The 13,778-nt window shown below is 43.3% G+C and overlaps 1 protein-coding gene across 3 annotated transcripts in view; it reads right to left on the bottom strand.

Moving 5' to 3' along the window:
• LOC115142837 (protein CBFA2T2-like) overlaps positions 1–13,778 on the bottom strand; it is a 50,769-nt gene that overhangs the window by 12,073 nt on the left and 24,918 nt on the right. For 2 of the 3 annotated variants that reach the window (XM_029682613.2, XM_029682614.2), the window contains exon 2: positions 224–376. In XM_029682613.2, coding sequence (XP_029538473.1) covers positions 224–376 — 153 coding nt within the window. Of the gene's footprint in view, positions 1–223; positions 377–3,652; positions 3,934–13,778 lie in introns of those variants that run through there. The other variant, XM_029682615.2, reaches the window with a different exon arrangement.

The following is a 13,778-nucleotide window of genomic DNA, read 5'->3' as shown; positions in this document are numbered from 1 at the left end:
CACCCCAAAGCGTGCAGGTCCTTGGAGGCTCCTCTAGGGGGAGCTAGCGGTGGTGGGCGCTGTCATGGTGGCTGCGAGACTATGGTCAAGTTGCCCCTAGAAGCTCATCATGGGTCAGTTTTGTATTTCCCCCACTACTGTTTTAAGTTTGGGATTGGGGGAGGAGAACGTGATCTTAGATCTGCACCGAAGGGAAACTTCACCCCGGGAACGCAGTACTCACGTGTGGTGGAGGAGAAGGAGGCTGGCCGGGGCCCGCTGGGGTTGATGGAGGGCAGGGGGGGCATGGTGGCACTGCTGCTGGGGGCTGGTTTGGAATGAGTCTTGACATCCACAGGAGAGCCGGGCATGGCAGGGGTCTTCTTCTCTCCACTGTCTGAAGGGGGAGAAAGAGGGGAGGCGTGGTCAATAGGTGCATGTGGGGAGTGGGCATTAAGTGGTCGAGGCACACACACACCCAGCTCAGTTGGTAGAGCATGGAGCTTGCAACACCAGAGTTGTGGGTTCAATTCCCACGGGGGGACCAGCATGAAAAAATAAGTATGAAAATGTATGAACTCAGTACTGTAAGTCACTCTGGATAGGAGCGTCTGCTAAATGACAAAAGCATTTCATGTAAGTAGGTTTGAAGTCTAGTTTTGATCATCAGCCACTCAAGTTAAGCACACACTATCCTAAGCCTCAGTGTGTGCATGCATGCGTGCTATGAAAAGCAATCCAACATTTTCAGATCCAGCTCAATCTTCTCAATGTAGTCTCTTCAAGTCCCTGCCTTTGTCAGAGAAAAAGAAAAAGAAAACACGCAACAGAACTTCCCGCCTCCACACCCACCCCCTTTTGCCCCTACTAGAGAAACCCAGATGTCTCGAGGTCTAGCCTTGCGATCCTCCACCCCTCCATTGAGATCCATGGCAGAAGTGCTAATGAAGAAAAACCATTGTGTTCGTGGAGAAGAATGGCTTTTCATTGAGCCAGAGGGACAGGGGGCAGAAGAGAGATGGGGAAAGAAGCAACAAAAAAAAGGGGGGGGGGGGGAAACTATTTCACGCTTTACTAACAAGATCGCAAAAGCTTTTGAATGTTAAACGCATACTTCTCAATATGCCACGGCCAATGAATGAAATGAATGGGACCACCAGATCAGGGGATGGGGAGAGAGAGCGAGCGAGCGAGCGAGAAAGATGGTAATAATCTTTGGATCAGAGGGCGTCTTTGTTGGGGCATGAAGGCTGCATCTTGTCTCCATTTGGAGTGGATCAGACGCTTCCAACTGCTTTTAGACGGACGATTAATAGACAAGCGGGGTTTTTAAAGGGTCAAAGGTTGGGTGAAACGGCTCTTTTCAATGGAGTTCCGTGGCTTTAGGGTGGGACTATTGTGCTCTTTTGATGCTATGAACCGAGTGTCTGTCTCGTCATACAAAAACATATGAATGCAATAGCCGGTACTTCAGTGACGTTTAAGTGCGTATGCGATATTGCATTTCAAATGCAAGCGCGTGCCACAGAAACGTGGGTAAGAACTTGGGTGAAAGCAAAAGACGGTGCACTGTCCATGTGGCTCCAGTGTGGAGTTATTTGGCATGTGGAAATAAACAATAAGCCTCGCGACTCATTGGCTCGTAGACGTAACCCTCAGAAAAGGGGAAAGAAACAATAAAAGGTATATGCTTGCTTTGTAGTAGTTACTTTTCTTTTTGAATTATCAAAGCCAGCACACAAGCGTGTACACACACACATTCCCACACAACAGCGAGGGTCGACTTGAACTGTCAGGCTTGCAACCGCTGCACCCCACGATTTGACAGCTCCTTCTGCCCCTGAGCCCCACTTTGACTCTACCCTCCCTTTCTCCCGCTTCTTGTCCTCCTCTCGCTCTCCATCCATCCACATCCCGTGGCCTGCCTGCTATCGCTCCACCTGTTCACTAGAGCAGGGGGCAGGAAGGAGGGCTATACACAGCCTTTTGGGCTTCCGTCACACACACACACACTCCGTGCCAGCACGTCACAGGGAGCCGCATGGAGCACACTCACTCCCTGGTTCCAACGCTCCACACAATCCTTATGGTCAGGAAATGGGGATGACGTCTCAATAGCACAATCCGTGGGATGTAGAACTTAATAATAACAATAATAGCTGTGCCAACAACACAAATAGTATGCATTCTATTCTGAACCGATATGCAACCCAACCCTCCATCGCTTTCAAAATATTCATTTTTATTTCAGTTGATCCCTACCTCCATGTACTGGTACGCCGCGTGTAAAGCCATGTTACGGTTACTCTATTGTTAATCACTGTATTTATTCCCCGTATCACTATTTCTCAATATATATATATATTTAAAAAAATCTTTATCTTAACTCTGCTTTGTGGGATTAGGACTCGTAAGTAAGCATTTCACTTTTAGTCTACACCGGTTGTTTACAAAACATGTGACAAATACAATTTGATTTGTGCTTCGCTTCAATACATCCGCCTCAGGTCAGAAGACAACACTGTCAGGGTTCACACTCTTTTCAAGAAGTCATTTTCCCAGGATTTTTAAATAACATTTCTACCAGGACATACTACTTACTAAAACTTTAAATGCTTAATATTTAGGACTTAAGTATGGTTATTCGGACATGGCCAGTACTTGAACGGACAGTGTATTACGAGAACGCTTTCTTACGAAGCCAATTTTGTAGCATGATTTACTACAGTACCCCACACAGCTCTAGCATCACGCACTAGTCAAATCAAAAATTGGGAAACCTTGGCTATGACAAAGGTAAATCGGGAAGACATTTGCACGGCGCCGTTACAGATCATTTAACGTAAACGTTTACATTAGTGGGCCATAGCCGGACGACTTCCATTTTTATTTTTTTTATTTTTTTGCCTTGCACCAGAGACCCCTCCTACTGTCAGTCTGAAGGACACGTCAAGCAGCTGGCACGTCAGCCCAAACAAACAAACACACACTATTAGGGTATAAAGAATATGGTTCAGCATTAGCTCAAAAAGACACCTGTGTTTACCAGTCAATATTTGCCTTGTGCAAGAAGTTTGTCTCGCTGGCCTGAGTGCCACCTGTCACCATATCCCTGATATGGATGGGAGAAGTAAACAAAAGGGGGAAAAAAAGGACAACCATAGAGAGAACAAAGAAAACAAAAAGTAATGCTGTAGTGTACATAGAAATACAATCTAGAATGACTTGAGGCCCGTTCCATAGCTTCTATTTTTTAATGGGAATGTGCAGTCCCTGAAGTTGTTTCAAAGAGCTGGTTTATTTATAAAAAAATTACAAATTAAAATAATTCATGCAAAAGGGTAATACAATAGATTAGAATAGACTGGAATAGATAGCTTTTAGGTTTACCTTCCCTACTCAGAACACTCCCAGACAGTCCTCGCAACATTATTGCTTGAGAAATTGCTCTTTGCTAAGAAGCCATTTAAAAAAAAAAAATGATTTGACTATTGTAATTGAAAACAAATCACAGTAAGGTCCTTTATTGTTACCATGAAATTATTTGATTTTGAGATAACAGCTGCATTGGTCCTTTAATCTGCCTACTGTGTATTACTACTAATCATACTACATCCTGTTTAGTACAAACATATGCCATATGAAACAAATAAACATTACTACTCATCCATACTGAGAAGGCATCAAATACGGAATCGCACTTGTTCCGCGCCAAATCGGTGATCTTTGTCGAGAATTGTTCCTCTATTCTGATTATCAGCTGTCGAACACATGTGGGCGTGAAAAGACAATAGTCTTCCTCAAGAGTGTGCAGCAAATTCTACTAGATGAAAAGCCGAAATGAGTAGGACATCTGGGCATTTAAAATACTAATTTATCGAAATATTACTTAGGCCGACTATAAAACTGAAGGAAAAAAATTGTGACCTTCAACGGCCCACTACGTAGGACGGAAGTACGCACATTTGGACACAGCCTACCTCTTAAATCGTTCATGTTATTTTCTTATTCTATACAGAGAGATATCTCCTGTGCACCAGGTGTCTCCAATCTCCCACTCTAATAAGCAATCTAACAGCTGTGGAGAGTGTCACTCAGCTGGGGGTAGATCGGTTTTGAGAAACAGATGAAGCAGTGAACTGGAATGGCCGACATCCTCCTTGCTGTGGTCTATTCCCTCATGGCCCGTAAAAGAGTCACTGCATTTAATAACTAGATCAAATGCGACGTGTGTGTGTGTCTTGAGGGTAATTGTGTTATATTTGAGTGGGTAATCAGATGACAAATGCAGATAAAAGAAGTTGAAGCATGTTTAGTTGATAAGAGTGACTGAGATAGGAGTGTGGTACAGAAATGTCAATTAGATGTCATCCGATACAAAAGCTTTGAGTCTCATACTGGGATGAAGGAAAGGAAACAAGGATACAAGAAAGGAAATGAAGCATGCTATAGGGTCTCCAACCTCAACTCTGGACCTTGAAGCCAGTTCCACTGCATTCGTTTCATTGTTCCCCTCTAATCAGGGACTGATTTAGACCTGAGACACCAGGAGTGTACAATTAATTATCAAGTAGAACAGCAGGATCCTGACCTCGTAGGGGTCAGAGTTGAATACCCGTTATAGGGTGCCCCGAGTGGATTGAAAACATGCATTGGTGATGAAATTTTACATCCTTATGTTATAAACTATACTAAACAAAAATAAAAAAGCAACATGCAGCAATTAATGATTTTACTGAGTTAGTTCATATAAGGAAATCGGTTAATTGAAATAAATTCATTAGGCCCTAATTTATGGGAATACAGATATGCATCTGTTGGTCACAGAAACCTAAAAAAAAAAAGTAGGGCGTGGATCAGAAAACAGTCCCTATCTGGTGTGACCACCATTTGCCTCATGCAGAGCGACACATCTCCTTCGCATAGAGTTGAACAGGCTGTTGATTGTGGCCTGTGGAATGTTGTCCCACTCGTCTTCAATGGCTGTGCAAAGTTGCTGGATACGGGCGGGAACACGCTGTCGTACACGTTGATTCAGAGCATCCCAAACATGTTCAATGGGTGACATGTCTGGTGAGCATGAAGAACTGGGACATTTTCAGCGTCCAGGAATTGTTTACAGATCCTTGCGACATGGGGCCATGCGTTATCATGCTGAAACATGAGGTGATGGCGGCGGATGAATGGCACGAAAATGGGCCTCAGGATCTTGACACGGTATCTCTGCGCATTCAAATTTCCATTGATATAATACAATTGTGTTTGTTGTCCATAGCTTATGCCTGCCCACACCATAATCCCACAGCCACCATGGGGCACTCGATTCCCAACATTGACATCAGCAAACCGCTAGCCCACACAATGCCACACACGTGGTCGGAGGTTGTGAGGCCAGTTGGACGTACTGCCAAATTCTCTAAAACGACATTGGAGGTGGCTTATGGTGGCCAAATATGGTGAAAATTTAACTCTGGTGGACAATTCTGCAATCAGCATGCCAATTGCACGCTCCCTTAAAATTGGAGACATCTGTGGCATTGTGTTGTGAGACAAAACTGCATATTTTAGAGTGGCCTTTTATTTTCCCCAGCACAAGGTGCACCTGTATAATGATCATGCGGTTTAATCAGCTGCTTGATATGCCACACCTGTCAGGTGGATAAATTACCTTGGCAATGGAGAAATGACAGAGATGTAAACACATTTGTGCACAACATTTGAGAGAAATAAGCTTTTGTGCGCATATGGAACATTTCTGGGATCTTTCATTTCAGCTCATGAAACAAAACACTTGACATGTTGTGTTTCTCTTTTGTTCATTGTACATTTTACCAAGACAAATCTAATTATTTATGTTCGGAATCGTTCAGTGGGGTCTTTAACATATCATTATATCCCAAAAACTCAAGATTGTGTAACCTAATACATCTGATAATAAGCACAGAGCTCTGTTGACATGTTTCTTGTAACAACTTTTGAGGATTTTATCGGAGTCTTAAAAAAGGTATTTTTGTGGGTAGCAAAATTAGCATATGACATGAGCTGAACAGCAATGAAATTAAAATGCTTGGTGTACGTCCAGTGCTCCATTGACATTTCACAGAAATATGCTTCTTTTTGTGAGAAATATTAGAGAGAAAAAAAGAGGTATTTAGAATTAATCATTGGTATACTAAAATTAAGATCCAGTTTACCTCTATATTGTTTTATGTCCTGCAGATTCGAGAAGATAATGAGTTGGGGAAAGTGAGCCTTAATTCTTGCACAGAATTTCTCTCTGGCCTCCATTGATTTAGTTATCCTAATTCTGACCATCCTACAAGGGTAAAAACTCCAATAACTTTTGAACAGATAAGAGACGAGGTTTGGACCATTGTTTTGTTTAATAGGATTTTATACATCATTAACATATTTTACCCATTGGTCAAAATATATATTTATGGATCTACAACTCATAGCCATGTCTTGACATGTATTGGGGTGCACAATCATAGCTTGATTTAAAAAGCAATAGAAGAATCTTAAAACGAATTCAATTTTATTTGTATTTTTAATTTTAAAAAAGACACAAGCAGCCAGTGCAGAGACTTTAAATCCGGTGTAATGTCTGCTCTCCATCTCGTCTTGGTCAGTACCCATGCTGCAACATTCAGTGCACAACACATCAAGTCAAAAACTCTGGGATATTTCCTGGCGTGTGGCCATTCCGACCCACACATAGCCAAACGTTATTTAAATCAAGGACACCTGATAGACTATGTGACAGTCCCACAACGACGACACCAATGTCTCAAACAACAAACGGAAAAGAGCTTCTGCATTTTAGTAAATAGTCTAAATGACCCCGCCTTTCGCTTCACAAGCGAGACACGTAGAGCGCTTCTAAATGACTAATTCTAATTGTGTTTTTAGAAAGATACATTTCCATCAAAAGGCCTCGGTAGTTCTACGCTCTGAATGCTTAGAAATCCATGTAAAAGAAATGACAAAACAAAAAAAGGACCATTGCACCCACCTAACTACCACCCCCGCACTCCGACAAAACTCAGGAGATCGATATATACATAGAGAGAAAGAATGAAAAAGAGAGAGAGAAAGAGTTAGTCAAAACGAGGACAAGAAGAAGGCTGCCCGCAAAGCCAAGGACACCAAAGGGTTTAAGCTGTCGGCCCCTTAGCACCATCACCGCTACCATTGCTGCCTCAATTCCCCCCGCCATATGGATCTAATCGGGCAAGAGGCTGGCCAGCTGGGACCCCCAACAGTCACCTGTGATGGAGAAAGAGGGGACAGAAGGGCCCCAGCTCCCCCAGCCAAGGGGAGAGACACAATACTGTGTTCCAAGGGAAGGAGGAGGGAGAGAGGGATAGAGGGAGGAGGGGTAAAGACACGAGGCACTGAATGCAGCGGGGTGAGAGTGGACTTAAGGCTGGAAACAAAGCCTGCACCTGGTCTCTGCCCGTCCACACGCACTGACAATACAGCTCACATCTGTTACCCTCTCTGCCTTTCTCTCTCTCGGTCTGTCGCCCATACACACACACAAACACATGCGCAAAAAACACACAGCACAAACACACAAAAGCACACGCAAAATAACATAGACATTTCACACAAACACCTGCGGTCGGGCCGAGCCATCCTCGTGTCCTCCACAGCTAAGCAACAGGTTTGAACAACTTCCCCCATGACAACTGGGTAAATAAAAGCTTAGGGCTTGCTCCTAAATCGGGGTTATGTCTGTGTGTGTGTGTGTGTGGTGTCAGCTTTCTGATGTGCGGGAGGCATACGCTGATAGCTCCATTCAGCTCATTTGAAAAAAAACTTTATAGTCTTTGCCTCTCGGCAGCGACAACTCCGATCTGCCAATGGAACATTTTATTGTAACCTACCTAGTGTCCAATCAACTGGGGTTGTTAAAATGATAAATTTACTACCCATGGACAGGTAAATATCATCTAGAATATTCTGTGGGGCCTTGATCCAAGAAAGACTCAAATTAAGTCCTGCCAAAAATGTCAGATATCCAAACTGTATCCCAAATGGTTGCCTATTCCCTATATAGTGGAGCCCTATGGCCTCTGATCAAAACTAGTACACTATTAAGGGAATAGGCAGCCATTTAGGATGTACCCAAAGTCTGTTGGACAAGCAACATCAGGGAAAAGAAATTGGTCTACACGTTAGAGGCGCCACGGAGGGGAAAAGGCCTCAAACGGCCCGGCTGTGTGTTTGTCTTGGCTCGCCTTACATCTCCAGCCCGCAGCAAACTACATAGCTGGACCCAGGCCCCACGTCAACAGGGTACCTTTGTGTGTGTGTGTGTGTGTCTGTCCGAGTAAGTAACAGATGTGTCGTCAACGTGGGCCCATCATGTTTCTCAGAGACGGAGAGATGGGAGAAAAGAGGGGGAGGCTTCTGATTTAAAAAATCCAGTCTATAACCTCGCCTCTCAGCAGTAATTACAAAAACACAAACGGCTGTCCTGTCTGGTGCCTGTAAAAAAAATGACTGCGGGGATGGAATAGCACTTACTGGCACTGAATGACAGAGAAACAGCAGAGAGAGGAGAATGAAAAAGCATAGGACTGTACGGTGGACAAACGCCGGCTAGAAAAAAAGAAAAAAAAAAGGTGTGGCCCCATGACAAAAAAAAAAAGTGACATTTAATTCAAAAAGCAGGGAAGGAACGGGGCGATTGGGAGAGAGGACTCATAAATACTGTAGGACCAGAGGGAAGGGAACGGCTTCCACATGGAGATGAGATCAGAACTCTGGGTTTAAATGGCCCTCCACGTGTGTGATAGGGTGCATCCCAAGGCGCTGGTCAAAGTAGTGCACTATATAGGAAATACGGTGCCTCTACACCCCCCTGGACACTACTCAATCCCAATTGTTAAGAATGGCTGTCACATTCTTCTAGTCACAGAGACAATGGGGGTTTTGCCTTCATATTGTGCATTTCTGTTCCACACAGAAGATCGTTGCATTTGATGAATGTATGAATCCAAATGGCTTAGGTCAACCTCTAGAAACCTGGTTAACGGATTTGATTGAATAAGGTCATTTTAAAATCTCTGTGGACTGCATCTTCATTTAACACAACAAGTAATAGGGAAGTCTTCTGATATTCTAGTATGTTGGTGACACTTGAAAAAGAGACACACAGGCTCACAGGATTGTCACTTTTTGACTGGGAGTATCATCCATTTCAGAGTGGCACAACACACACCTGTGTCACTGAGTGTCGCTAGGTGCCGTGTGTTTCGGCGTGGGGTCAGTCACCACGTGAGTGGGAAACGCATACAAAATTCAGTGAACAGACCTGTGCAAAACAAAGGCTTGTCCAAAAACCAAAAAAAAACACTGAATGAAGTGACATACCCTCAATTCCCATCCTTCATATATCCCCATTCTACCCCCATTCCCACACCAGCAGCACTCCTTCTCATTGCCCAGTAGATTATCTGCTTATAGGGTTACAGCCCTTCTCACCTCTCCGTGCCAAATTGATTTGCTTGCAAACAATCATCCGAGTCCTCACCACCCTGATGTCTCTTTCAACTCCAGCTGCGCCCATGAAAAACGACCACCGACAAAGTGTCGTCGTCCCTTCGGATTTTACCTCAACTTTCTGCCGCCACTGTTTGATTAACGATCCGGCTCGCAAAACACATCGATAAAACTCCCTTGACACCGCGCAAGGTCGTAAATCAGAGAGTGGTGCGTGCTTTTGAGTTCTTCTGTCTATGGAAGGGTCAGACAAAGCGGCTCCTATTCATTACGAACCGCCTGACATTCCACTTAACCTGCTGGCCTGGACGGCACTCGTTTTTTTTTTTTATCATGTCGGACAGAGTCAGCGAGGAGGCAGCTCCGATGCAAAAGCGTGCGACACTAGTCTACTACAGCAGGCACAGGCAGCGTTCGTCTGATTAATCCGCCTGTAAAACCCAATTAGTTGGTATATACAGCCTGAAACGAATGACTACAAAACCCTGAAAAGTATCCTTACAAGCCAGAATGTTTAATAAAATGACATGTAAAGTAGCCGAGTTGAGTGTCCACTAGTGTACCCATCGGACTGGAGCCCCGAAGTTACATAAAACGAAGTAATCAAAAACAACTTATTTATGAACCCCCCCAAAAAATAGCCTGCAATGACACAGAACAATGTGTGTAAATGCTCAAGTCTGCACACACAGTCTCCGCTCAACTCCATCGTAAATGGTGGAGCGGAGTTTAAAAATCGGCTACATTTAAACTTAAAGCGGCAATGTGGTTCGGAGGCTCCGTATAGAGGGTGTGATGCAGTTGTGAAGCTTCCAGAGGTCTGCGGAGGCCAAATCAAGTACCATACATCTTTTTTTTTTTTTGGTACGTTGCATAGGCTCTGTATAGCTCCACATTGACATGATTGGTTGGCGGAAGACGCGGTACGTTCTGTATAAACCTGCTCTGTGAAGTGATTGTGTGCAATAACTCAAATAGCCTTTTGCACTCGCTTCCAAACTGCTGCTTCAAATGTTGAATCGACGATAAAATGTGCAGAATGTAGGCCAAAATCCATCTCGAACCATCTTCTCCCACTGCCCGCCAGTGGGCTTCCTCTCACTACCATATTTGGTAGTGAGAGGAAACGCCAACCGGATGCTTCATATTTATAAATCTAGTGAAATACAGTGCCTTGCGAAAGTATTCCGCCCCCTTGAACTTTGCGACCTTTTGCCACATTTCAGGCTTCAAACATAAAGCTATAAAACTATTTTTTTGTGAAGAATCAACAACAAGTGGGACACAATCATGAAGTGGAACGACATTTTGGGCGTGCAAAATTATTCAGCCCCCTTAAGTTAATACTTTGTAGTGCCACCTTTTGCTGCGATTACAGCTGTAAGTCGCTTGGGGTATGTCTATCAGTTTTGCACATCGAGAGACTGAAATCTTTTCCCATTCCTCCTTGCAAAACAGCTCGAGCTCAGTGAGGTTGGATGGAGAGCATTTGTGAACAGCAGTTTTCAGTTCTTTCCACAGATTCTCGATTGGATTCAGGTCTGGACTTTGACTTGGCCATTCTAACACCTGGATGTTTATTTTTGAACCATTCCATTGTAGATTTTGCTTTATGTTTTGGATCATTTTCTTGTTGGAAGACAAATCTCCGTCCCAGTCTCAGGTCTTTTGCAGACTCCATCAGGTTTTCTTCCAGAATGGTCCTGTATTTGGCTCCATCCATCTTCCCATCAATTTTAACCATCTTCCCTGTCCCTGCTGAAGAAAAGCAGGCCCAAACCATGATGCTGCCACCACCATGTTTGACAGTGGGGATGGTGTGTTCAGGGTGATGAGCTGTGTTGCTTTTACGCCAAACATAACATTTTGCATTGTTGCCAAAATTTCAATTTTGGTTTCATCTGACCAGAGCACCTTCTTCCACATGTTTGGTGTGTCTCCCAGGTGGCTTGTGGCAAACTTTAAACGACACTTTTTATGGATATCTTTAAGAAAATGCTTTCTTCTTGCCACTCTTCCATAAAGGCCAGATTTGTGCAATATACGACTGATTGTTGTCCTATGGACAGAGTCTCCCACCTCAGCTGTAGATCTCTGCAGTTCATCCAGAGTGATCATGGGCCTCTTGGCTGCATCTCTGATCAGTCTTCTCCTTGTATGAGCTGAAAGTTTAGAGGGACGGCCAGGTCTTGGTAGATTTGCAGTGGTCTGATACTCCTTCCATTTCAATATTATCGCTTGCACAGTGCTCCTTGGGATGTTTAAAGCTTGGGAAATCTTTTTGTATCCAAATCCGGCTTTAAACTTCTTCACAACAGTATCTCGGACCTGCCTGGTGTGTTCATTGTTCTTCATGATGCTCTCTGCGCTTTTAACGGACCTCTGAGACTATCATAGTGCAGGTGCATTTATACGGAGACTTGATTACACACAGGTGGATTGTATTTATCATCATTAGTCATTTAGGTCAACATTGGATCATTCAGAGATCCTCACTGAACTTCTGGAGAGAGTTTGCTGCACTGAAAGTAAAGGGGCTGAATAATTTGCACGCCCAATTTTTCAGTTTTTGATTTGTTAAAGAAGTTTGAAATATCCAATAAATGTCGTTCCACTTCATGATTGTGTCCCACTTGTTGATTCTTCACAAAAACACAGTTTAATATCTTTATGTTTGAAGCCTGAAATGTGGCAAAAGGTCGCAAAGTTCAAGGGGGCCGAATACTTTCGCAAGGCACTGTATCCATCTGTGTCTCTACTCTGCTCCCTTAAGTACAATAAGTATGATGAATGACCATGCTTCTAGCTTTACTCGGTTTGTCCTTCAGCTGCTCAAAATTTGAATCAAAAATATCCACAGGATAGTAATGTTAACATCACTTAGAGAGTCAGTAGGTAGCTTATATGGTTTGCTTTGGCACCAAGCTAAAGTTAGGCCTATCCAATATAAAACTATTTGGTTCTCTCATCAATAGCTATTGAACAAAGCATGCCATGACAATTAAAATATTCTGAATCAGGGGAGGATGGAGAACAATCCATACCTTTAAAAAAAAAATATATATATATATATATATATATATATAATGTTTTTGAAGATTGAAAACTTGAATATACCATTTTCATTAATACATTCCTCTAGTTGTCTAAAATAAGAATAAGTTTAAAATCTGGCTTGTAGTGACCATTTACACGATTCTGCAGGCATTCGTTTCAGGATGTGTCTATACACCAATTAATTGTGTATTACAGCCTGATTGAACAAACTAAGGCAGTGTTGTCCATAAAATTGTACACAAACTTTCGACAGGAACGAGAGAGGCTAGTAAAAGCGAGCGAGTTTGAGACCAGGTGCAAGGAGGGAGGACTAATATGAACAGCTCCACCAAGGCAAAGAGGAGGGCCAATCAAAGCCAGATGTTCAATACGCCACAGGCTGTGTTCAACGCATTCATAAGCCTTGGTTTTCACGACGCAGATTATGACGGTGGAATACTTGCACGTAGACACAGAGGGAAAACAACAGAAGATGAGTAATAAAAGTGGTAGTCAGATATGGGAAATGTTCAGAGTATACCCCCTGAACTCAACATTTTCGAAGTTCTTAAATGGTTGGGAGCAAGCCAGGAGAATGGCCCTAGAGTGTGCGTGTGTAAAGCATTGCAGTGTAATGTTGGACTTATAACCTACTGTCTTGCATTGACGTGTAGCCTACAGGCCTATTCACATGCAATGTAGGCTTATCCTTACCCAATTTATTTGCCAATTCACTTGATTCATGAAGTAGCTTTCAAGAGAGTCCACTAATAAGCCTAATATTCTCTCTGCAACTTCAACATGAAACCCGTGACCTAGGGAATGAGGATGGAGTGAATAAAAATACACACATGGAGACATAACCATTTCCACATTCATGCAATGCCCCATTAATCATCAGCCAGCCATATGTGCCCATTTCCCAGGTGTGTGCCAGAGTAGGCCCATGTACTAAACCACTGGGGTTGAGATATGGGTTAAGGGGTCCTCATACTACATACTGTTTAGCTTCTAGCAGAACTCGGCTAGGCGTAACCGAACGTCTGTGCTCGCATACTCCCGGATAAGACCGTCGCATGCAAAATGAGAGAAACAATTACTGTCGTTTATCCCTCGAGACACCGTAGCAACAAAATAGCCACAGTACAGTTCAAATCAAATTGTATTTGTTACACGCGCCGAATACAACAGGTGTAGCCCTTACAGTGAAATGCTTACTTACAAGCCCTTAACCAAAAACGCTTTAAGAA

Source organism: Oncorhynchus nerka, linkage group LG15 (assembly GCF_034236695.1).
Source record: "Oncorhynchus nerka isolate Pitt River linkage group LG15, Oner_Uvic_2.0, whole genome shotgun sequence".
NCBI lineage: Eukaryota > Metazoa > Chordata > Actinopteri > Salmoniformes > Salmonidae > Oncorhynchus > Oncorhynchus nerka.
The sequence above is the reverse complement of the archived record's forward strand: the minus strand, read 5'-3'. Positions and strand labels throughout refer to the sequence as shown.